The sequence below is a fragment of the Melospiza georgiana genome, chromosome 10 (assembly GCF_028018845.1).
Source record: "Melospiza georgiana isolate bMelGeo1 chromosome 10, bMelGeo1.pri, whole genome shotgun sequence".
In the NCBI taxonomy this organism is placed as follows: domain Eukaryota; kingdom Metazoa; phylum Chordata; class Aves; order Passeriformes; family Passerellidae; genus Melospiza; species Melospiza georgiana.
Window position 1 is genome coordinate 427,029 of NC_080439.1, and position 25,398 is coordinate 452,426.

Here is a 25,398-nt window from a genome sequence, read left to right on the forward strand (position 1 = left end):
GGAGCGCTGCCCGGCCCCGCCCGACGAGGGCGCTCTCTCGCGTTCGCCGGCACTCCAGCGGGGCCGCGCACTCTCCGCCGGCCGGGGCTGCGTGCGGCCGGGCGCGACCAACCCCCGGGGGGGAGGGGGGAATTCGGCGTGCGCCGCCATATCCCAACTGTCCCCCGCAGGCCGCACTCCCCCGCCACCCCCGCGCCGCGTTGCGCTGCTTTGCGCCGGGCCGTGACGTCACCCGCCAGGGGCGTGGCCACGTCGCTCCCAGGGTGCAGCGCACAAGTTGAGCCCCATCTTGGGCGAGAGGAGCCGCGGCCCTACCGCGCTCCGGGAGCTCCGGGGCCGGTGCAGCGCAGCGGGTCCGCCCGCCCGCGGCCGCTGAGCGCCGCTCCCCGGGCCGCCGCGGCGCCGGCACCCCGCCCGCGGCGGGGGTTTGCCCGTGGGGCGAGCCCGCGGGCCCGTTGTGAGCAGGATGCGCCTGGCGCTGGTCTCCAGGTAGAGCGCGGAGACAGCGGGGGGGGGGGTGGGACACGGGGCCGCCCGGGCCTCGCCCGGCCAGCGCGGGGCCCCTCGCGCGGGGCGGGCCGCGGGCCCGCTGCTGCGGGCCGCAGGAAGCCGCGGGGCGCTCGGAGCGGCGGCAGGGAGGAGAAGGAGGCCCGGCCGCGGGAAGAGGGCTGCGGAGAGGGAGGAAGAGGAGGAGCCCCGCCGCCCTCCGCCCGCCGCAGGAAGCCGCCGGAGGATGTACGGTAGCGCCGGGGGCCCGGCCGGCACGCCGTGACAGCCCGCCCCAGCGTCCCGCTCGCCTCGCCACGGCCGGCCGAGCCCCTTCCTGCGGAGGAAACATGTCCAAGATGCCGGCCAAGAAGAAGAGCTGCTTCCAGATCACCAGCGTGACCACGGCGCAGGTGGCCAGCAGCATCACCGAGGACACCGAGAGCCTGGATGACCCGGATGAGTCCCGCACCGAGGACGTGTCTTCTGAAATCTTTGATGTTTCCCGAGCCACCGACTACGGCCCCGAGGACGTCTGCGAGCGGAGCTCCTCCGAAGAGACTCTCAACAACGTGGGCGAGGCCGAAACTCCCAGCAGCGTCTCTCCCAATCTCATTTTGGACGGGCAGCTGGCTGTGGCTGCTGCTGGGGTGGCTGCAGGCCCCAACGGGGGGGCTGTGCCCAAAAGTTCGGCTGTGCCCCTGCCAGCTGTTGCTCCTGGCACTGCTGTGGGGGGAGGCAGCAGTGCTCAGGCACCCACTGCCCCCGGGGCCATGTCTCAGACGGCGGCTGCTGCGTGCAGCTCTCGCTTCAGGGTGATCAAGCTGGACCACGGTACTGGGGAGCCCTACAGGCGAGGCCGATGGACGTGTATGGAGTACTATGACCGGGACTCTGATGGTGGTGGTGTTCTGGGCAGGACTGGAGATTGCATTAGGCACAGCAGCACCTTCGAGCAGACTGCTCAAGAGAGGGACAGTGGCCTCGGTGCCACAGGAGGCTCTGTTGTGATCTCGACTGTGCCGGCGTCAGCCCATGGCCCCGATTCTATAGCTGACAGCTCCCTGGCTGCTGTGTCACAGCTGCTTCAGACAGAGAAAATGAACCAGTCCTCTCTACAGCAACCTAATTTTGTCATTGGGCAACAGCCCGTAGGTGGGGCCGTGCCTCAGAGTACTGCTCAGCCTGTGTTTTCTGGGGCTTCGGGAGCAAGTCAGCAGATGATAGTGCCGCAGCAACCACAGCCACAGGTAAATCCACAGGGTGTTTCACAGGCTGGACCCAACGGGAAAGGCATGGCACCGTCAAATGTGACAGTAGGGCAGTCAAGCATTCCTGTGGCCCAGCAGCAGGTGCAGCAGGCAAACATACCAGTGACTCAGCCTCAACAATTTGCTTATTCTCAGTCCCAGATTCCACCAGTGCATCTACTGCCGACGCAGCCCCCTGGGCAGGCTGAATACATGCAGCACATGACAATTATGCAGTCTCAAGGAGCTATTCAGCAGGCTACTACAAGCTCTGCTCCAAGTACTGTGGCCTCCAGCCTTCCTGTGGGGCAGGTGACGGGCCAGAACCCCTCAGCTGTGGGAGCGCCAGTGATGGGGGTGTCAGCGCAGCCCAGCGAAGCAGTCGGGCAGGGATCCGGGCTGCTGCAGAGTGGCCAGGCACCAGCGAGTCAGCCTGCCCTCCCGCAGCAGGGAGGTGTGGTGCAGCCAGGCCTTGGGCATACGGGGGTTGTGCAACAGAAATCTGTGACTCAGCATCCAATGGGGGGAAGCAGTCAAGTGTCGGGAATGCCTGGTGCTCCCCATGCTGTGGTCCCTGGAGTTCCGAGCGTGCCTGCGGTTGTGCCCGGTACAAGTGTGCCTAGTGCGTCCACCACCGCCTCTGCTGCTATGCCAAACGTCCCTGTTACGCTGGTGCAGTCCCAGCTGACGAGCCACCCTTCTGCCAGCAGAAGCACTGGCGCAGTCCAGTCCCAGCACGTCGGACACTCGATGATGCAAGGTGCGCCCAGCGCACCCGCCAGTCTGCCTCAGGCCAGCCTCGGACAGTTTCAGACCCAGGCCCAGTCCTTAGCAGGCCAGATTGATGATACTAGAAGAAAATCGGAACCCCTACCTCAGCCACCACTTTCTCTTATAGCTGAAAATAAACCTCTTGTGAAGCCTCCCATTCCAGACACTCTAGCAAATCCTCTTCAGTTACCTGCAAGTACTCCAATGAACAGTCTTGCCAGCTCTGTTTTTGGCATATCCATTCCTGTTGATGGTGATGAAGACAGGTATGAATTATTTTATAATGCCATAAAAAAGAACTGTGTTTTTAGTGGGGGGGGAGAAGTCAACTTTCAAGTTATTGCCCAGTGTTTTTTGTAAATTCTCATTTTCAGAAGGTCATGCTGAGGTTCACCTGAACTATATTTTTCTTTTAAGAGCACAAACCATAGCTAAGTACTTAGCCCAGTAGTGAATTGTACTTGTTTTTTGCAGGGTGTGAGTGTGATTACTTTTCTCCCAAAATGGGGTACAAAGTATCCTGGAAGCTGCTTAATGCATGAATAATATTACCTCTTCCAAATCAGAAGACCGAAAGCTGCCTTTCTGTAGCCAGTGGCTGAGGCTGTGCGAAGGGCTGTTCTCTCATTTTTCCTGAATGCATTATAAAGCACTTCAATGGCAGTTGGGTTAAAATGACACTGTAATGCAGTGTTAAATCTGTGTGGTGCTGTCTCAGGGCTTTTAACATAGAGTCTTGATTTTTACTCTGCTGTAGAGTTGACACTTTATAGTGTCAGTTAGTAAGGAAAGTACTTGGATTTGTATGTGGATTTGTGTGCAAATCCGTATGCAGGGAAAGCTCTGCAGGGAATGGTCCTTTGTGCTGAGAAAACAGACACTACTTGGGCAAAGATGTGGACACGGTGGGAAGTACAACCTTACAGTGAGTTTTTTTAAGTTGGAAAGTAATTTGGAACTCTAACTTGTAACAGAGGGGTGTGGTGTGAGCAGACTCCGAAGAGGGCCTGAGAGAGGGAGTGGGTGTGTGGCTGCTGTTCCCATGGACACGTCGGACTGCTCTGAAGGCCAAACCACTTGATTGACTTCTTTGAGGGAAAGAAGAATCAAGCCGTGTTTGAGCACTGAATTCAAGTCCCGACATTTGCTGTCAGAATTGCTGCAGTTTGGAGGAAGGGAATACATGTGTGTTACTTGTTTTTAAAAACAGGCATTAGTCCATCATGAGCAGATCTTGTGGTGAATTTCTCTGTAAGTCTTCTCTCACCTTGAGGCAGCACCAGACATGAAGATAATATAGTCAGAGTTGCTTTGAGGATGTTTTAGTGAAGCAGCTGTGTCTGTGGAGTTGGGGTGCGGTGGATGGAGAGAGCACCTCAAAGTGGATGGAGAGTTCGGGCTGCAGGTTTAATGCAGGCCTGTGCTCGCTGGAGCACTGGCTGACGCTGTGTCTGAGAAAGTAACTGCTGTGCTTTTCTGCAAGGAAAAGCTGTGGTTTGGAAACCTGTGCTGCTTTTGAATAAAGGGGTGAAGGACTAACTAAAAGTTTAAAATTTACTCTTAGTTTGCCCACCTTAAGAAGGCTGCTAATCTGGCTGACAAACTGCCTTGTGCAAGTAAGGTTTGATTTCAAGCTGGTGGGTTCTTTTCATAGCTCAGTGTTTTTTGAGAAGACGATTTGTCTGGTGTTTAATCATTCTCTTGATTCAGGAATCAGAAAGAAAGGAATACATTTTGCATTTGTTTTCCATAGCTTCTAATACTTAATATAAATTGTGGCAATGAACATGATTATCTGTGACAACTTAATAACTTCTGTGTAAAGACAGAGAAACACTTATTCTGCTTACTCAAATTACGGGCATGTAACTTTGTGTGGCACTCCAGTGGGTCAGTTCTTGGTACTCTTACCAGAACAGTGATTCTTAAAGTTAATTTTCTAGTTTAGTCCTTGCAGTGGTGCTTTACATGGTGTTCATGTCTAAAGAGACTCTTACAGACACTTTGCCATGAGAACTATGAGTAAGAAATGGAAATGGGGTGTGAATGCAGTGTGCCGTTTTTGGTAGGCCATGCTGTGGTGTTCAGTAGAGAAATGAAAGTCTGGTTATCAGTGGAGGAGTGCCTATGTGTCGTTTGTCAGCTTCTGCACTGGGTGATAAAACTGTGCCGTGTGCTGGGTTGTCAGAAAGCCAGGAGCACATGTACGGTGTGAGAGTCTTTCCCAGCTGGGAAGGTGATTCTGGCAAGCCATGAAAGCTCACCTTAAACAGACCTAGACCTCATACATAACATAGGAGATAGATACAGACACAGTAGATGGGAGTTTATTCTTTGCTTCCCTCAAACAGTAGCCTGATTTGCACTGGCTTCAGACAGAGAAAGGTGAGAATGAAAACCTAGCAGCTTGTTAAGGCTGTTTTACCTTTGGTTTTTATTTGCTTTATTCTCTGAGATGGCTTTATTGTAAAACTGTCTCCTGCTTGTCAGCTGTTCTATTCTTGCTCCTGCTTTTTTCCCCTTTCCAGCCATTTAAATTGTGCTGCCACTCCCATGGGCTTTGCCCAGCTGCCTTATCTACTGGAATCGGTGGTGAAATAGTTAATGAAGACCTTCAAGTGTCATTAATAGGCTGGGGGTTGACACTGATAAAGCTATTAAAGCACAAAGGGAGCTGATACATCATGAGTCATGGTTTGTGCTGGCAGGTCCAGGAAGTTAGCGCACAGCTCAGTTCAGAGAGGTTACTTGGTGGTCATAGAAGTTATAAATCTGTGGAAAGCATTTTTCTCTTTGTCTTTTGTACTATTAATCTGTAACATTCCCCGAAAGGGGGCTCAGTGTGGAGGCAGGTATCCAGGTTTCTTCTGGCACCTGCAGTTATACTTCAGTATTTGCACATACTTGAAGCTTCACAGACTTGTGTAGATCATTCTCCTATAGTCATCTTCTAAAGCAGTGACTCATCAAGGAGTAGTGTATAGCTCTCAATACCCTGGATTTACCTGGAAAGTTACCATTCTGAATATGAAGAGGAACTGTTTTAAAGGTAAAATAGTTAGGATGAAAGTTCTTTGAAAGCAGCATGTTGGTAAAACAGTAAACATGATGTAAAAAGTTGATCAGTACATGTACTTCTGAAATGGTTTTTTTATTACTCCTATCTTATAGTCTGCTGTTTTAAATTGAGCAGCATCTAAGGTTATTAGGGTGGAGGTGATCCAGTATGATATATAAAGAGAACTATGTTTATAGATTGCTTTCTTCCAAGCCATTGCCCAAAGACTTTTAATTTCATGTTCCCATAGCCCAGTACACTTTGCCAGTAGTCCATAAAAACCTGTGGTTTCTTGCATTGCCCTGATAAATAGTGAAGAATCAATTAATTGGAAAATCTTGTCTGTGGGGGAAGAAAGGGTGGATAGGTGGCCCAAAAGAATGAAAAAGAAAAAAGCCTTTGGTGTGTTATACCTTCCTTGAAAAGCAATGCCAGTATTTCAGTTGATGTTTCCAAATTGCTAAGCTCTTAAAAAGAAAAAGTTGTGTGTGAAAGTTATGAAATATTTACCGCATAACACATTTTCCTCTTTAAATGTGGCTGCAAATAAAATAAGCTGCAGCAGTATTAAAGGATGGAGGAACCAGTACTGGTACTGAGGCAGATGCGGGTATTGCTGTGTCAAACAGGGAAAATACTAATTGTGTGAAAAAGCTATTGGAACTAGGTCTCAAAATTGCTCCGACTCTTCTTTTGTTGGACTTCAGCACTAGTAGTAATTATTTTGAAGGGAGGGCAGTTAGAGCACCTGAGAGGATGTTGGTATCAGTGTGTGTCAGGTTCTCCGCTTGCCCTTATGCCCATGTATACACAAATTTGTAATTGACAAGCAGAATATTTCATCTGGCTTAATAACTTTATTTTGGCTCTTGAGGGAAAAGAAATATGTGGCTTCTGTTAAAAGAATGTTACTGAGAAAGCTTGTTCAAACCTCCTACATGTTTGGCAGACTTTTGGGGCAAAATATTACTAGGGCTGTTGGAAAAGGCGCAGAGTATAGATCATTTTCCAGAGATAACTGCCCGGCTTGAACTGTTCCGGCTGTATTCCAGGAACACTAATGAATGGCTGCAATTGTGAGCTGTCAGCTATGGCAGCTGAGCTGTTGAGAACCTGATTGTGCAGGGCTCTCTGCAGCGTGGCTGCGAGCTCAGCTGAATCACGGACTCGTATGGAGCACTAACTGCTGTGGGAACTGTGCTCTTGAGACCATGTTCATCACATGAGACAAAACTGGGCATGGGATCATTTAACTATTGCCCTGCATGCATATTTTATTGTGCTCCTAAAAAAAAAAAGTAAGTTTTCTGCAAGTACCTACCAGTACATGATAGTTGAATTGCATTAGTTTGCAGTGTTAACCCTTTCTTCCCTTGCTCCTAAACTTTACAGAGGCTTGAGCTCTCCTACAGCTGCAGACTTGTTCTCAGCTCTCCTGCTGAAGGCCTGTGTTTGTGAGTGTGTGTGGGAGCAGGTGGGAATGAAGCCTGGAGAGACACGCTCCAGAGCCTGGAGAGCCTTTGGTTTGACGGGCAGTTCGAAAACTGAGCTGGGCCTTCTGGGGTGGCCCCTGCAGCTCATGGCAGCAAACGATGGTTAATGCAAAGGAACTCCAGTTGGTTGTGTTCACTGCTTGCTATACTTTCTATAACAAAAATTACCAAAGGTAACTGCAGCACTGCATGGGTGTCTGCACAGTAGAAAGCCTGTCGTGCTTTGCAGTCACTTTTAGAGTGGTGCAAGATAGCTCAACAAAACTGTCGTTGCTTGTTTGACAGTACTGTTTCCCAGTTTAAACATTCAAATGCCTTTGTTAAGGAGGAGTCAATATATTCTTAAAAATTATGAGGTACATTAAGCGTTTCAGATGAGAGAGCTATTAAAAGGAGGGAATGGGGAAAGTAGTTGAAAGAAATTCACAGTGATACTCTTCAAGTTGTTTCAAAGACTGTAGTGACCAGCCCTGACAGGAGAGGTTCCCTGTACCTCAGACTCACAAGTGCTCTGCTCAGCTGCTGGGGGTTAGTTTTTTCCTCATCTCCTACAAAAGATGTTCCATAGCTGATTTCTGAGTACTGTCTGCATGACAGAAATAACTGCATATGTTTTATGGAATCTATTTTAAACTTCTTGTTAAAAGCTGAATATTGAAGTATTTGGATGTTTTGATAAGGCAGGACTACCAAACTGCTCTCAGACACCAGACGGGCTGAAAGTTCTCAGAGGCTGCATTTTTATGGAAGCTGCTGATAATTTTTATGACTTCAGGTGACACTATAGTAAAGAGGAGTTGCTCCCTGTTACTCTCCTGGATATTTGAGTTATCAGCCTGTTGCGTGTTGAGGCTGTATATTAATTTTCCTGCTTAAAAGCTAGCAATTAGCAGTTTCTCTTGCTCAGGAAAAGTGCAAATCTTGTTTATGCTTTATGTGTCAGCAACGATTCCTTAAACTTTTGTGACACTCCTCCTGCTAAAGTACATCTGGATGGTTCTGTTCAGTTAATCTAGATTGTCAAGCACAGGTGTCTGCTTTTATTCCTATATTTGACAAAGTATAAAGATAGAAATATTTATAGCAACTGCTAAAGCCACACTGAGAAGATTCTCCAGACATAAGAGGTCAGTTGAAGTGCAGAGTAAGGTTGTACTTTCATTCCTCTTGAAAATTGCTCCATCTTTAAACTTCACCTTCATAAATATGAATGTGTATTAAGTGTCAGGAAATGTTTGCCTTATGGGATAGTCTATTTTCACTCAGGCAGGGCAGGTGAATTACTTGGCCGCGTGAAGGACAGCTATACGCTTGTCTTAATTTTCTTTGTCAATCAAGACAAAATTAGTCCAAGAACGTGTATATCTGGTCTCCCTTTGAAGCCATAAAGGATGTATTTGAATTGTGACAGCCTGCTTGAGTGCTTTTGTCAGTGTGGAGAGAAGGTAGGAGCGTTAATCAGCGCCCTGGAGAGGCGTCAGCTGTCAGTGGCACTGACAGCTGGTGGGTTTGTCCGGTACACTGAGGGGCTGCAAGTGGCGTGGGGATGTGGGCACAGCCCCGCAGGTGCGGCCTCGGCCGTGCGGGGGGAAGGAGGGATCCCCTCCCTCCCTCCCTCCACCTGCTGCACTTTGCCCTGGGCAGCCCGGGAGGGCAGAGTCTGACCCGTTTGTCTGGGAGGGGATGGCTGTGGCGGGTGTGTGAGCTTCGGATAGGAGATGGCATACTGCTTGCAGTCAAGTGTCTGAAGCTTTTGCATCTCAAGCAGATGTAATATCCAATAGAGGATAAGGTGGTCAGAAATGAGGGTTAAAAAAACCCTGCTTGCTTCTCCATCAAGTTACTGTGGCTATTTTTGTACGGGTGTGGATGAGAGCTCTTGGGAATGTCTCCTATGTAGAGCGCTCTTTGGTGAGTGCAAGGCCTGTAAATACCTTGACCAACCCTTCAAATGCATTTTTAAAAATACTTTTTCTGTAAACCAAGTGGTGAACACTCACTGACAGCACAGGCTGGCCTGGAACTTGAGTGGTGGAGACTTTGTAAATGTTGTGGGAAGGCAGACAGATTTATAATATACTGTGTAAAAACAAAGTGCCATACATGGCCTAGGATCTAACATCTTTTTTTTAAAGCCAAATGCGTAATTTGAAACATTTGCTCATACATGCATTCCTGACCATTATCACATGAGTAGGACAGGTGGGATTCATCTGAGTCTGCTTGAAGCTGTTTTATCCGCTCATTCCCCCCCCCCTCCCCCCAGATACTGAAATATTTTGTTGTCAAAAAACAGGACCCATTTGTATTTATAGATGACTGAAATAGCTGAAAGTGTCACTGCAACTTAGTGGGGGGGGGGAGAGGGAAATCTCATTTTAGTGCAGTTTTATTTGAGAATGAGTATTCAAGCCCTGTTCCACTATGCAGGGCCAGTTTTCATCAGAAATCATGGGCACCTTTCCCTTTATCACTGTGTTTGAGAAAATCATGTTTTGTGGGCATCACAGGCAGCAGGAGCCTGATCATCTTCAATAACAGGTTCATACATACAAATACATGCATTTTCTTTACCAGCCATGTTGTATAAAAGTCAATAATTTTGAGGAGTTTTGCAGATTTTTTGACCTATAATGCAATACTAGCAAATGTGATTTTTTTTTTTTATTTCAGAAATGCTGAATTTATTATTTTGCTCCCTCCTTTATACGAGCATATCAGGGTCTGCTGGGTAGCAGCACTCAGAGCTTGCTCTCTTGAATGGATGGGGTAATTTGCAGGAGAGTATGATGGCATAGTGATATTCTTTGGCAGGTATCAGTAGATGCTGAAGGGCTCCACTCCTTATGGAGTTCAAGGTGTTTGTTGTGACCATGGGTGTTATTATCAATAAGACTTTGTTTGGTTTTTTGTTTTTTGGGTTTTTTTTAACTTTTCTCAGTTCATTCAAACATGGATAATATTGGTGTGTTTTTCTATGGCTTTTTTTGAAAGCTACTTGATAGAGGCAAGAATCCCTGACTAGACCAGGCAGACTTTCTGCATTGCTGTTATCAGCTTGTAATCTATAAGTTTCTCTCTGAAAATGTGATCTGCTGTAGATTTTTTTTGCCTGGAAGCCAAGCTGTGCATCGTGTGAACTACTTTGTTCTGTATCCTCCCTCCAAGAACTGAAGGTTGATTATGTCCAGTGAGAAGACAAATCGTTAGTACAAAAAATCTTACACTTGTTACATATTTTGATTTAAGAACAGAAGCTCTCAGATTAGTCCTCACACAGTTGGTGAGATGAAGTAATTAAAGTTCAGCCTGACTGGCAGCCTTCACAGAAGAGCCGTGCTCCATTAGCAGGTGCTGTGTTAATTACCTTGTCTGTGGCAGTGCTGTCTGGGACAGGAGGAGCAGGAGAGCCTGAGGATGGAAAGGGTCATCACTGGATCTGGAAATCATAAAGCTGTTGTGATTACAGTTGTGTGCAGCACTCCTGAGCCTTGGGGACCAATCTGTGGGACTCAAGAGAACTGGACTCCAGAGCTTTGAGCTGCAGCTGTTGAAACCAGGAATAACAAGATACTTAGAAATTGTTGTATTCTTTCTCTGATTAGTATTAAATAGTCATACTAGAATTCACTATTTGAACTCTTCAGCAAAGCTGCTTCAGAATTAGTGTAGGGTTATGACCCAGTATAGGTAATAAAGAAACTTTTTTTTTGTTATTTATTAAAATCACATAATTACATCAAGCAAGTAATAACCTTGGTAGGATTTGGAAAATATTCCTGGTATTGTTTTTAAATACTCAAGCCGACTCAGAGCAGGGGAAGCTTGATGCCAGTGTTTCAACAGAGCAGGGAAGTGGTCAGTGAAATGCCTCTGCCAGACTTCATATTCTGTGTATTTGAGGCAGTTGTCTGTGTTTTGTTCTCCTTAGAGACTTCTGATCACTGCAGGAAATTATTTGCCAAAATCTTCTTTTGAGAGCAAGGTGAAGAAGTATGGGCTACTGCTTTTGGTTTATCCAGTGAAGATCAGTTCCCTGCAGTGTGCTTTCTCTATGCTGTTACAATATGTTTGTTTTGTAGTAGCATGTGAAGCCCCTTTAAATCCATTGTGGTATTTGAGAGCCGCTGTCCCAAAAACTGTCATGTGGGTTGGTCATTGAATCAGCCCTTCCTCTTATCTGTAGCTACAATACACCTAAAACTGAGTGTTAAATCTCTGAATTCTTGCTGGCCTTCTGGGTGTGTATAGCAGGTATAATGGCTTTGAGGAACTGCATGAACAGAATATGCAATTAAACACCGCTTGAGATGTTATTTTCCTTAGTTTTGCACTGACTCCCCCACATTTAGTCCCTGCTAGTTTTCCCCTGCAAAGCTTTGTGCTCCAGTTACTGTAGATCGAGTCTTACGAAAGAAAGCTAATTCAAAGTTGCAGCTGCTTTAAATAGAAGGTGCTAAAAATAAAGTGAAACACCTTTTAAAAGGAGATGGAGAAGGATAGAGAAGGAATTATGTTACTAGTGTAAACATAATCTCAAAATGCCATAAACTATGCTGCAAGCTTCTTGATAAATTGTGATCAAGTGATCATCAAATCCCTCTTCCAGATCTCAGATGAACCCTGCCAAGTCCGTAATTTTGAGAGCAGCTGTAATCAGTGTCCATTGCAGGTCATAGTCAGTACCCCAGTAAACAGCCTTTTGTTACCAACAAAAATGTCACGCAAGGTGGCATTAAAAGTGCAACTAATTTTATGACACGGTCACATCTCCTGTGGCTTTCTATATGAGACCTGTTAATTGTTCTCAGAGGGAATTATGGCTGAAGTGAGCTTCTGTAAAGGTCACCCATGTGTGCTTGCTTCTGTCTGGGTTGTGAATATGTGCTTCTGTTCTTCTTTGGTTTTCCTTAGAGGTACTGAGTGTGGATGGTCTGACCTGTTGTTCTCGTGTTCTTCAAAGACAGGTGGTTGGGCCTTTTGAATGTTTTGCGTCATTCCTATTCTCAAATCTAAAGAAAATAACTCAGGTTGTGAGAGAACTGTCTGAATTGATATTGATTTTTTACTGGGAAAAATGTGCTATTTTACTTGTGTTGTTCTTGTTGTTGCCCTCAGTTTCTGAGGTTGGTCAGTAGTTTGAAGACTGGGACTTGTTCGTGGACAATGATGTTACTATTTCTTTCAAAGGAAGTAGCTGGTCAAAAGGCATCTGTGGTCAGGCTGATACACAGTCCAAAGCCAGTATCATTACTTGAACCAAAAGGCATTTATCTGTATACCTGATGATTTGCCAGCTTTCACAGGCATGGTTTCTAGCAAACAGAGCCTTCAAGGATGAAGTTTGTACTTGGCATATTGTCCAGATGATTTGCAGTGGAAGGATACACTTCCAACAGTGACATGAGACTTGGGATGAGGTCTAGGCTTCCCTTTTAAAGGGACAGCTTTATGTCCTGGGCATTCAGAGAACTGAGTAAGGTCTCCTTCTTTAAATTTGGATCAAATTTTCTGTTGTGTGAAAACTGTTCTTAGAAACAAGAGTGTGGGAGTGAGTTGAGAATATTTGCATTCATGAGCTTTTAAAGAACATAAATGCAGTATATGTTGTAGGACTTGTTTAGAGAGACATCGAGGCATTTTTGGCCACTTGAAATACGCTTCAGATGTTTAAGTGTACTAAGCTGGGAATGAAATCAGCCCGTGTACCCTTGGGGATACCTGATCTCTCTCACCAGAGATGGAGGAAGAGAAGTTCTGGAGCACCTTCTGTGGAAGGTGCTTGCTCTTTCTCTGGGTCAGCATCTGGGACATTTCTGTCCTGTGTGGCTCTCAGTTCCTCTGCATCAATCTGCAAGGAGTGGGACTGAGTCCTGCCCTCAGCCCTGGCATTCTGCCCGGAAGGAGACCTAGGCAGTGTGCTTTTCTGGTCCAGGCTGTCCCTGCATTCACTTAGGGCAGTGTCAGCACGACTTGTGGGGCTCCAGCTGTGGCACAGCAGCCGCAGGCTAGGCTTTAGTGCTCCTGTAAGCTGTTTTCTCAGTTGTTCCTTCAAGCAGAAAGGCATTTTAGTTGTTCTCTAGCCTTTCACTGTTTCTTATGGTTAAACTAGATGCCTCAGCAGTCTGAAACTCAGTCATATTAGTTCAGATCTGCATGTGAGGTATCGTTCATGATGCCTCTGTGGATTTACTTTTCCTGTTTAGGTACACACACCCCAATTAATTATTTTTAAAATATATAGCTGTGGAGTAGAAAAAATTCTCTTACTTGTCAGAAGTAATGCAAAAGCAATTTCAACAGTAGGGGTTACAAATAAGAATCTAATAAGGAAAATTTTCCCATATCTTTTCAGATGCTTGCTTAAAAACAGTACACAAATACAGAGCATAGAGTGTATCAGTACAAAAATAAACTATATGGAATACATGCTGTGTGTTATAAACCACTTTTTATACCTAAGAGTAGCAACGTGACTTTATATGCTACAAGTAAATTTATCTTGGAAGTTGAATGACTTTCTATTTACAGCCTCATTCCGAGGAAGGGACTGTACATGCTCCTGACAGCTGCGTTAGAAAGAAGAGCCTGGGCCTGGAGTGCTCTCCTGATCTGCAGATGCCAGTTGTTTTCCACATGTAAAGTCCTATTACACAAATGTCCTTTAGCTATTGTGTTGCTCTTCCTGTAATTATTTGTTGAGTTGTGTGCAGTGCTTCTTAGGAAAATGTGGATATTACCAACATAGAGGATGGTGTTTATCAGTTTCAATCAAGCAACTTCTGTAGCAGGTTTTAAGCTAAATTCCAGACTTGTGTGAATTTTCTTTTATTGAAGGGTACAGTGCTGAAGGTGGGAGGAGTGACAGGCACTTTAAACTCAGACACTTGCTGATCATTGCTGATACACAAATACCACTATCCTTCCAAGATTTTTGGTATACACCTGCCATGAGAATCTAATTACTTCTGATAGTGTTTTGTTATGGTGCTGCCTCTGTGATGTTTTTGTTTTATTTTATGTGATTTTTATTATGCAGTAATTGTATTTCAGTTGAAATATTAGAGTAACTTGAAGACTGTTGTTTTTAGAAATATTCTTGCCGTTAACTTAAAAAAGGGATTGATACCTGTGCTTCCAATGTGATATAAGCATCCTGTTTTAAAACAGATTCTAAAAGGAATTTGAGCTTATGTTTGCATTTCTGAAGATCTTTCAGCAAGGCTGTTGCATTTGTCTCTAGGACTGGTGCAGCTCTGCCCATGTGAAGAAGAGCAGTTGAGGAAGGGAGTTTCTAAGCTTCAGTATATCGCTGCTGCAGCCACTGGCAGCAGAGAAGTGTGTGCTTCATCCAGTATCCACTTCACAACAAATGTTCAGATGAGGCTTTGGAGAAGTAGAATTGTCTAATTCCACTGTCAGTGTAGTTGCCATGGTGGGGCTGAGGCGGGAGGGCCGGGCAGCCTCAGTGTAGGGTTTTCAGTGAGAAGGGGACTGTGCTCTGGGCTTGTGGCTGTGAGAGCACTCTGGGGAGTGCAGGGCAGGGGCTCCAGCAGCCCTTGCCCTCTTGCGCCTCGGCAAGGGCAAGGTGGCTGATAGGTGCTTACAAAGGTACTTGATGTTCCATTTCTCATTTCTAGCTGGATCTGTTTGTCAGTTGTAACTTCATCTGTCATAGTTTGAATGTGGTGTATTGAGCTCTGACTTCCAGGTCCCCTTGAAGGAATCATCTGTTTTGAGTACAAAGCAGGGGGTTAAGTAGGATGGAAACACTGGGCACTGTGTGTAGAGGTTGTCTGGAGCATACCAAAAATGGGAAAGGTGTCTCTTGGGTTTAGGTATGTTTGGCATTAGGGTGGTGGTTAGCTAAACTACACAGTGTTGCCAGCAGGACAGGAGAGGTCTTATTGTTGACCTTACAGTCTCATCTTTGTAAAGGAGCAGCTTGCTATAGCCTGAAAATCCATAGGGCTGGAGAATTACTATTTTGTTTTGGATCCTTGTGTCCTTAATGCAAACTCACAGAAACAGTGGGGCCTTTCAAATATTAGTTTAACCTGTCTGGACAGCTAATTCACTTTGTAATGCAGGTTGAATGAAGTGTGTTGGTATTTTTATTACGTACCCATTTTCAATATGTCTGTCTGATTCTTGGATCTCATAGGAATCCGTCAACTGCATTCTACCAAGCGTTCCATTTCAACAAGTTACACGAGTCAAAGACCACCGGGGATAGGTATGGATGCTTGAGTATGGAATGCATACATGCTGAGGTATGCATGAACCGCTTTGCTCTGTGCAAGTTTCTCATTGTTGTTGTTTGCACACAACTGCTGCCTGTGTTCACAACTCCATATTGGGCTTCTGCAGTTTGAAGAGGTGAAAGCGGTCATGGAAGTGAAGTGTTTGTTCTGAAACATGGAACTAAACTCCAAAATATGACATGACTTTTTTTTCTTCTTCCTTCCATTATGCATGTATCATACATGATGTGTAAGCTCAGAGTTTAATGCTAGTCAGCTCCTAGGCGACCTTTGCCTAAATATTCCGTTTCCTTTTCCAAAAGAGGAAACTTTTTGGCATTGAGTCCTATGTCAGAAAACATATCGTGAAAATACTACATTTAAACACAGTTTTGGCAAAGTTAAGATATATGTGTATATATATATATATACATCTTTAAACCAGGAAAAAAAGCTTTCTGGCTTACTTTCATTCTGCTCAAGTAAAGCTGGATGGGGAACATAGGTGAACTGTGACAAGGACAAAGTAAATCTCCAAGGTTAGCATTGAACTCATGGTGAGAAACTGCAGTGAAGTGCAACAAAGTCTTATCTGGCATGGATAGGACTTGAGAGAGGTGCATTACTAATTCATCAGTAGCTGCAAACTGTTTCTCTCCTGTGCTTTAATGATTTTGAGGGATTTTTTTTTTGTCAGCATTAAGTCAAAGTCCTAGTGATGATGTGATTTAATGCCTTGTGCTGCTCTGGCTTGTCAAAACTTCTGCTTAACAAGCTGTGTAGAATGTAAATTTTGTTTGGCTGTTGAAGTATTGATAACCATTTCGTCACTGTCCTGGCTGTATTTGACTTGAAAGGCTTCTCAACTTGCACAGCTCAACTGAATCCTTTAAAGTTTGCTTGGCAACAGTTTGTATACTGCACAATGATGAAGGTTATAAGTAATGCTTAGTGTTCTGCTCTTTTTTAAAAAATTATTTTGTATTGCTGGGGTGCTGGCATTAAGCTCAGTTTCAAAGCGCATCTTCCTTTTTCAGCAGTAAGTTGGACGAATTTATGTTTTTGCTTCAAGCTCTGGATGATGCCACTTCCCTGTATTTATGGAACAGAGTTGGTATTTAGGTTTCAAGGACTTTGTTATTTCACTGGAACGAACTTCAGGGCTTAGAATACACATTTGGTTTGTAGACCAAAAGGTCACTTTGTGGTCTAGCCTTCAGCTGTTTTCCTATTTTCATGCCTCAACATAAGTCTTAAGATGAGGAAGCTAATTCAAAAGACCCTAAAATCAAATAATTAATTATTAAGATAGAGGATTCACAAATCTGATGTTTATGAACAATGCCTGAAGCAAATGCTGGAAATGCGGGATATAAAACATTAAATTCAGATAGAAGAATGTAAATGGTTACCTTTAAAATAACCTTGCATCTTTGCCAGTGAACTCTTTGTGTAGAAACAAGCATTTGTGAGAACATAGAATGCAATTCATCAGGATAGATACGTGTTTTAAACTTATAATCCATTCAAATTCCAAAGTCTTGGATGGGATTTGGCAGGTTTTGCATTTATACCCCAGTTACTGGATTTTAAGGTCACATTAGGCAGCTTTCCTTCACTGGATGACTGAAACTGAGAGGCTGTCAGCTATAAACTTGCAGTAAAAGCTGGTGGAGGGAGCACCAGGGCCATCAGTGAGCAGTGCAGCTGGTGGTGGGACCCTTGCAGGATGGAGCTGGGCAGGACACAGTGGGGGCTCTAACAAGAACATGGCCTGGGGCTTCGTTTTGGCATCTCTGGTTTGGGAAAGAAAAATTGCTGCTGTGAAAACAAGAAACTTGTGTGACTTGTCCCTTTGTTTGCCCATCACAAAATGTGGAGGTTGACACACTGCAGAGCACCAGGACCATGAGGCTGCTGGCAGTGAGCTCTTAATTACATTTTGCAGTTCTTTCAGAAGTACTTTGTGAACCTGAGGGGCTTGACTTAGGAGACTTCAGGGTAAACAGAAAATCTTTCTGTGTAATTCTAGTATTTTTTTCTAACAAATATGGATTATTCCCCTATGAGTCACTGTCTCCAGGGACCTGCTGAAATCGGCATAGGTAGACACATGATACTGCAATAGAGAGAAAGAGATTGCTGAATTGCTCCAGTGAATAGAAACTATTTTATTTTTCACCAACACGCTGTGGCAGGAAGAGCGCTGGTGGCACTCAGACCAGTAAGTGTCGGGGAGATGCTGTTGTTACTGACACATTAGCAGGGATGTTTTCATGCGCAGTGCTTGCATAGGTGTTGCTGGAGGCACAAGTCTCACGTGTTGGTTTTTTCAGCTGATGTGATTTAAGAAGGGGAATAGTGGCTTCTTGGCATGTCCACGTGAGTCTGGGTGGTTGCTCTTCTGGGCCTGGGTTGTCCTTGCACAGTAAAGGTGCACAGCTTTAGGTGGGTCTGCCTAAAGCACAGACATTATTAGGAATCTTGAATTTAAAGTAGTAGGATTTATGTTTCCATTGCATTTATGTGTGAAGCATTAATCCTTCACAATATAAATTAACTCAAAGTGTGTGTGGGAACTCCTGAGGCAGTGAGTTCACTGCCTCAGGTTGTTGCACATTCTCACATGGCTTTGACAAAGAACAATAATGGAAGTCTGCAATAGTCACACAGATTCTCTTTCCAGGCTGGATAGGTGATTGGACTGCTTGGGATGCTATCATTATAAAATCTCTTTATGGGATGGAGCTAATTAAATAGACATTAACTCTTTCAAGAATAGAAAAGATTTCTCTGGGTAGACTGAATAGCTCACCCAGTGCTAAGACAGTAGCTCATAAATGAGTAAACAATGAGGGGAAGGAATAAATGACCACAGGGCTGGAGCTCCGGCCTGCCCAGTGTGGCAGCACTTCCTGGGCACCTGCCAGCCCAGGCACATAGAAGTTGGTGGCTGTTACCAAGTGTTGCAGGCACAGCAGTGAGGTGATAAGGAGCAGTGTGGCAGCAGGGAGAGCAAAGGATGGCCGCTAGCAAGCAATGGGCTCTGAGAGACTCAGGCAAGCAGGCCCACGGCAAACACAGGAGCTTCCAGGCAATAGCTGCACAGAAGGAACAGCAATCCATTCAGTCTAGAACATCCCAGTCAAATCTATCCTTACCTCAAACCCTTCCAGGCCCATGCTGGGTGCCAAAAAAGGCTGTTTCGGTTTAATCCTGCTGGCACTAAGCCCCGTGCAGCAACTCGCTCAGCTCCCCCTTCTCCCACAATGCGAAAAGTGAGAGAACGTGTCAGCTGAGATAAAGACAATTTAATAGGTAAAGCAAAAGCCGCTGAGATTTTTTTTAAACCATCGAAATGAGGATTTCTCTGACAAAATGGGGTTTTGTCTACCTGGTGTTTAAGGTAGGAAAACACTGGGATTACTCTCCATCTCTGGGAATGACAAACTGTGCTTGGGGCACCTTTGATGTTATTGCTGATTGTAAATCTTGCCATGTACCTTGTGGGCTTCAGTGTGAACTTGGTGTAACAATATAGCATCCTTTTGGGTCGAGCCTCTGTGGTCGTGGCCTTAACTGCGAGGTCCAAGTCAAAATGAAGTGTGCCATGTTCAGTGTATCTGATACTTTGTGGGCTGCAGAAGCTCAGTATGGGATGGGGGTTTTGCTGTTAAAAACAAGTATTACATGCCTAATGCACCCCTTAATCTGCCCTGTGGTACTTGATGTGGAGTTTTTTGCAGTTTTGACAATAGTTGTCAGACTTCTGTAGCTCTTGGAGCAATCAGCAATTGGTCTTTTTTTACAAGAGCTAAATGGTGTCTTTCCTCTTCTGATTCCAGGATTTGCAAGTTGAGGCATTGGCTCTGCAGTGGATAGTGCACTCACAGAATGTGTCAGACTCTCTCTCCACTCAGTCATCCAAAAAGACTTGTTTAAGGGGTATTTTGGATTTCTTCCTGGCCTTTTCATAAGGACTAGATTGTATTTATAAATGCCATTCTGCAGACATGGGATAAAAATATTTTTATGCAAACTGGAATTTGATGTCGAGAGTTTAGGATTTGAGAAAAATATACAAAATTTTAAGATTTGGCAGCGTGTTTGGAGTTTCCCATGAGAGCAGCTGTCACTGGAGGGCTCTGCTCATGAATGTCCCATAGGAGCTGCTTGGTATTGGGAGCACTGTCAGATGAACAAAATCCTGTGGGATTGTGCGACCATAGCATCTAATTCTCATCTGCTTTGAGAAAGTGACATGAAGAATAGTCAGCTGTTTTTATCCTGATTGCAAACTGGGGCACCCGGTGTCAGTGTGGAGCTTCTCCTGGGTGGGTGAGGAGGGGTCTGCGTGGTGCCAGCCTCTGCCTGCTGCAGTTGGGACTGAGGACGTGTACAGGGAGCAGGGCTGGAATCCAGACTCAGCTGCTCTGGGAATGAGGGCAGCAAGAACTTTACGGAGTAGTGTATAAAGCTGCTTAGAGCTTTCAGCACTGTGGGTGTGTGGGGTGTGTATGGTAAAGCAGTGGTTTCCCTGGCTCTTTCCAGTCACACTGCAGGGAGGGACAGCTCCTACACCCACCCAACAGGCAGAGAGCAGCTCAGAGCACAAGGTACACAGAGGAAAGGTGCCTCTGCAGTGTGCCATGCAGCTACAGCTCTTTGGGAGGCTGAGGGAAGGCTGCCTGTCTTTCTCATGAAAGCGACTGCTTGAATGCCTTTACTTAGAGTCATGTAGTGGGGTTTGTTGTTTTAAATAATCACACTACAAAGTAGCTGAAACAGGGATAGAAGAACAAAGTTCCAATCTCAAGTTTGACTAGATGGATCTTGACAAAAGTTGTACGATTATGGTGCAGAGATGGGGAAGGAGATCCCACTGCCAAGTGTGCAGTTTGCTTTAATTGTCCTCCTCTTGTTACCTCTTCAGAGCTGCCTCATCTGATCTGTAGAGTGGTGCCCATGAAGGACTGTGAGAGGACATGGGGTCTTGGGGATTTTGTGGTTCATGAACACAGATACTTCTGACAGTGTTAGATGAGTCTGACATATGTTAACTCAGCATAAAAAGGCATGCTTCCCTTGGCATGAGTTATAAATAGCTTTTATTCTGAGGAGGTTTACCATAGATAGGGTTTGGAACAGGCTTAGAACACAGTAAGAGATTGGAACAATTTTCTTCTGAAATGGATATTCAGTGCTTTTGCTTTGGGTTTCAAGATTGGTTCGGTAGAAATAGAGGCTGTTACTTCCCCAGTCTGCAAACCTGATGCCCTCTGCTTGTAAAAGCCCAGTTCTAGTGCTGATGGTTCTGTGGGAGCCCTTAAAATTAACTTCTCTGGTCAGTATCACTTTTCAGGAGCTGAGCTGTGTTTCGCATCTGTGACTAGTACTGCTGAGCACATTGCCATACTCTTTGTAAAAAGCCTTGAGTGATTTTTTTTCTTAACACTTGGTTTTGGTGAGAGGTGAGTTTTCCAGCATGACTGCAACGCTTGCAGTTTCCCCGTGTTAACTCTACTGAAGGTGGCTGCGCACTGCTGATAGCCATGTGCGTGGCTGGGAGTGTTATCAGCAGCTCTCAGTGGTGGGGCTGTCACAGCCCAGGAGCTCCTGTCTGTGTCAGACCGGGGCTGGGTGGGAAATGGGACCCTGAGACCCGGGCTGGGAGGCTGATGTGGAGGGTGGGGCGGTGGCTGCTGCAGGCTGCAGCCCTGCGTGCCCTGGGGAGAGCCACAGCTCCTCTCTGAAGGGAGAAACCAGCGTCTGTGGGGGAGCAGGGCACCCCCGGCCTGCTGAGATCCAGCTTGGCTTCTGTGCCTCTGGCGTGACTTGGAAACGGACCCTGGCTATTGAGGGCTGCGTTTCTGTCGCACAGGCTGCAGAGATCCCAGTTTGGGATCCTGTTGGCGCAGGAATTAACATCCTCACAGCGTGCTGAGGTGTGCTGGTAGATGCCCTGCACCAGTGTGCCTGTGGAACAAACCTGGCCCTAGCTGTGACCCACGGCCGTGTGTTTGTCAGCTGTCAGACAGGATCCAGGCAGAATTCACTGCAAGCCGGGAAGTGGCTGCAGGCTCAGGGCTCTGGTCCTGCCTTGCCCTCCTGCCGGCTGCTGCCACAGACTGCAGGGGCAGTGCTGTGCCAGGAGCTCCTTACCTGGAAGGTGGACTCTAGTGAGTCCAGAGAACAGATATTAAAACAGGGTGTTTTCTTCATTGCTTTATAAAAACAGTTGGGAAGAAATAATGCTAGTGGTAAGAATCTGATGAATATCCCATGAATTTTTTTTTCCCTCAGTGAAGAAAGCTGGTAAATGAGGCCAGGAATTAAAGCAGTTGATTTAGTGTTTATTCTAATGCATTTTTATGGTTATGGGTGTCATAAGCCCAGTGTGACAAGATATAAACTGAAGGAGCAGTGTTTCTTGTGAGTCACAACTGTGCTGGGCAACTGAATGGGGGTGTGGGAGGGACATGGGACACCCCCCTGTGAGTGTGTACTGGATTCTTGACTCTAATCTTCAGCCTTCCAGTGACAGCATGATCTAGGAGCCCTGCAGGTGCACAGTTTTACCCGAGTGATACAATAACACTCACGGAGTTTTCTCGTTGTATTTACAGTGCCTCTGGTGCAAGTGTTGTTGCCATTGACAACAAAATAGAACAGGCAATGGTAAGTAAAATATAAGTTGTTATTTCTAATAGAATTAATGTGGCTCATCACTGAACATAAGTTTCCTGCTTTATTGTGCTTCTGTGAGGCTGTGATATCCCTCCAGGTGGGTAAGACTGAGAGCATCAATAAAGGATTTTCTGTATCATCTGTGAATGACCACAAACCATTATTGCTTTTACTGTTGGCCTAGAAATGTTTTTCAGTTAATTTTCTTACAAATTGCTGTGAGCAAGGTGATTGAACTTGTAGGAGTGCTGAAAATAGAGTGCATATTACTCTAGCCAAGTTCATTACTAGTTTTTCTGAAGGGTCATCCTTAACACACTGTTCAGCTTCCGTTAGAGCTGTTGGATTTTTGCTTGTGATGGTGTAAAAGCTTTCTTGTTGATTTGGTTCTCACACGCCTCAGTGGCTGGGCCTGCGTTCCACAGACCCATAACCCCAGGTGACAGCATCAGAGCAGGTGCTTTCCTTCTGAGGAGCTGGCGCATCACTCTTCTCCTTGGCTTCCGCAGAACTGAAGTGACTGGAGTGCTGGAGACAAAGCTTTTCATATCAGGCCCACTTCACATAAGGGCTGGGTTGTTTGTGGTCAAAGGCTGATTTATTCATAAATGTTTGGTGATGAGTGCTTTTTTCTCCCAGGCTTACTGCAGTGAAAGCAGTAAGTTCTGGGGCTGGGGTGAAGGAAACTTGTTCTTCCCCGTGGTGTAACCGTCCACTTGTTCTTTGCAGGATCTAGTGAAAAGCCATTTGATGTATGCAGTGAGAGAAGAAGTGGAAGTTCTGAAGGAACAAATAAAAGAATTAGTTGAAAGAAACTCTTTACTTGAACGAGAAAATGCACTGTTGAAATCCCTTTCCAACAACGATCAGTTATCGCAGCTGTCAAGCCAACAGGCCGCCCCCAGCAGCGCGTCGCAGGCGCAGCCCGCGCAGCCGCCGCAGCCCAACGTGTCCTCGGCGTGAGCCGGCCCGTCCGCGCCAGCGCCGGCCCGCCGAGCGAGCAGCCTGCTTGTGTGTGTGTTTGGCCTTGTCAGTATTAGACAATCACCCGCTGCTGCGGCGCAGGCCGTGCCCGCACTGCGCACGGAGCCCGCGCCGGGCCCGGCCGCGCACCCAGCTCTGCCACGGCCCGCGCGCTCTCCGAGGGTCCCATCGCTCCCGGGCTGCTCTGAGCCTCGCTGGCTGGTAAGGAGCAGCAATTCCTCTCCAGAGCCACTGTTCTTTTCATATAAGTAACATTTGCCTATGTTAGTTTCCTTTATTTGTTTTATTTATTACAGGGCTGCTATTTTCATAATGTACATGAACAATGTCACAGAACTTTTGAATTTTTTTTTTTTAATAAACCTCTGTATGGGTAAAATGATAGATGGGATTGCGTTAATAGATACAATGTCTAGGCAATAATTGAACAAAGAATCCTGGCGTATTTCTAACACTAATGGCAATTGACCTTTGGTATTTATTTACGGTAGTAAAGATCCAGCTTGAATGTAAATTTTGTATAGAGTGTAAGTATGAAGACCATAGTGCATCTGTACAGGTAGTCACCAGTCCTTGTGATATAATAAATAAGTGATGGGCTATTTTGATGAAGAAAACTTTGCTCATTTCTGTTTCTACTTTTTAATAGAGAGAAGGGGGCCATGATTCCTCTGCTTTTTGACATTTCGTTTTTGGTTTGGTTTTTTGGGTGGGAATAAAAAGCTGTGAAATTGTTCAACCTACTTTGTAACCAAAGAAGCAAAGCTGTATAATTGAGTTGGTTGTTGGTTTTTTGTTTTGTTGTTTTGGTTTTTTTTTTTTTTAAATTTTATAATGCACATTCTTTATGTATTTTTATTTAGTGTTTTCTCATTCACAACTTTCTTTGCTGTCTCGCATGATCTGCATGACCTGTAATCTTTGAACCACTTCCGTACCTCATGTTTTTATCCAGCACTCTTAGTGTAATATGTACTAGTCTGTGAACAATGTCAATAAAGAGAAAGAACAGCTGGTGTTGGTGGAGCTAAGCTAGTGTGCTAGGCACTAGTTGTTAAAACAAATAAATGAAGTGAGCCATCTTTTGTTCATTTAAAATGGTGTTTTGAATTTCGTATGCAGAAAACGTTTTGTTACATTGCAGATTTAATGTATTTAATAAATGCAACATGCAGATTAAATGCAGTGTATACTGAGTATTTAAATTAAAAATGTACATTTCATAAATACAGTTTCAAAAAAGACCATCATTTGTGTAAACTAATGCAGTGTGTCAAATCGATGTACAAATATATATATATATTTTAACACATTTTCTGAAATTAAACCAGTTTTGTTGAATTTTTTGGCTGTAGATGTTGTTGCAGTGTAATTAAAATCAGTAGCTCTTTTCTGAACAAAATGGAGAAATGTAGTGTCAGTGAGGCAGTAACAGACCAATGCCAGGGTTGCCACTTTTCATGCAGCAGACTGGTTTCTTCCCTTCTAGGAGAAGCATCTTCTGATGCTGTCAGTGGCTGCCTTAGGGGTTTGGGTTCACACTGACAGCTCTGAATAAACATCTGGGCCTGCTCAGTCACTACTGTGAATGTCTGCTTCAGTACTGAAGCCCTGAGCAGCTCTAACTCTGCTCAGGTTTATGTCTAAGGAAGAACCGAGGAAGCATTGGAAACTGCAAGTTTTGGTGTCTTCAGATCTCAAAGACGTGTCCATGTCCTGGAAACAGAGAAGCATCTCCTCCTGGTAAGCATCAGTTCAGCACAGTTCAAACAAAGCCTGTGTTGTGTGCTTATTGAAAAGTTCTTGCTAAAGTAACGCCAAAATGATCTTTCCATTAGCTGTGGATTGGTATTTTCTGCCTGCTGCACCCCTGTGCTGTGAGCACTGCTGGGAGACTTTAGTGCCACAGATTAGAAAGCAAAATATTCCAGTAGCTATGTGCGTTTCCTCTGCAGTGTGATCAGTGGTTCACTCCAGCTGTGCAATGAGGATGATGCTGGTAAAGTAAGAAAAAAGGGACAAATTGGGGATTTCTGGGAGCCAGAGTCCCTCAGGTGAGTAGTTGATTAAAACTTCTTGGAGGATTCTCTGTACCTGTCAGTTCACTTTTGAGTGAAACAGAACAGAGGCACCTTTCTGAAGCTGCCCCAGGTGGTGATTGATTGTTTTCCTGCTGGGAGCAGAGGGAGCAGCTCTGCTCCCCTGGGTGGGAATGCCTGTTCCTCCGTGTGTGAGAGCTGTGGGGCAGCGATGGGTGCATCCTTCGCACCGCGGCGCAGCAGAGGCGCTTTCTTAAAAGCAAGAAGCATTTAGTAAATCTGAAGAAGGGGATGAAACAAAGATTGAACTGATGCTGTTGGAAAGCCTTCGCTTTGCTCCTGTCAGGTTTGCTTTGGGGGTTTGTGTTGAGTTTTCGCGTTGAGATA

The 25,398-nt window shown here is 45.4% G+C and overlaps 1 protein-coding gene across 3 annotated transcripts; it reads left to right on the forward strand.

The window, feature by feature from the left end:
* The first annotated feature begins 624 nt into the window (after positions 1–624).
* TSC22D2 (TSC22 domain family member 2) lies at positions 625–24,313 on the forward strand. 3 transcript variants are annotated; one of them, XM_058031217.1, is made up of 4 exons: positions 625–2,773; positions 15,223–15,331; positions 21,928–21,979; positions 22,718–22,805. In XM_058031217.1, the coding sequence occupies exons 1-3, from the start codon at positions 837–839 to the stop codon at positions 21,955–21,957; spliced, it is 2,076 nt and encodes a 691-aa protein (XP_057887200.1). In that variant the 5' UTR covers positions 625–836; the 3' UTR covers positions 21,958–21,979; positions 22,718–22,805. The 3 variants fall into 3 exon arrangements, with proteins under 3 accessions (XP_057887200.1, XP_057887199.1, XP_057887198.1); XM_058031215.1 differs by having other exon boundaries at positions 626–2,773; positions 15,223–15,294; positions 22,718–24,313; XM_058031216.1 differs by lacking the exon at positions 15,223–15,331 and having other exon boundaries at positions 22,718–24,313.
* The last annotated feature ends 1,085 nt before the right edge of the window (positions 24,314–25,398 follow it).

Excerpts from the sequence above, each read along its gene's own strand:
- TSC22D2 (XM_058031215.1), top strand. The coding sequence starts at position 837 with ATGTCCAAGATGCCGGCCAAGAAGAAGAGCTGCTTCCAGATCACCAGC. Across the intron at positions 2,774-15,222 it reads GTTGATGGTGATGAAGACAG|GAATCCGTCAACTGCATTCT; the intron begins GTATGAATTATT and ends TGGATCTCATAG. Across the intron at positions 21,980-22,717 it reads ACAAAATAGAACAGGCAATG|GATCTAGTGAAAAGCCATTT; the intron begins GTAAGTAAAATA and ends TGTTCTTTGCAG.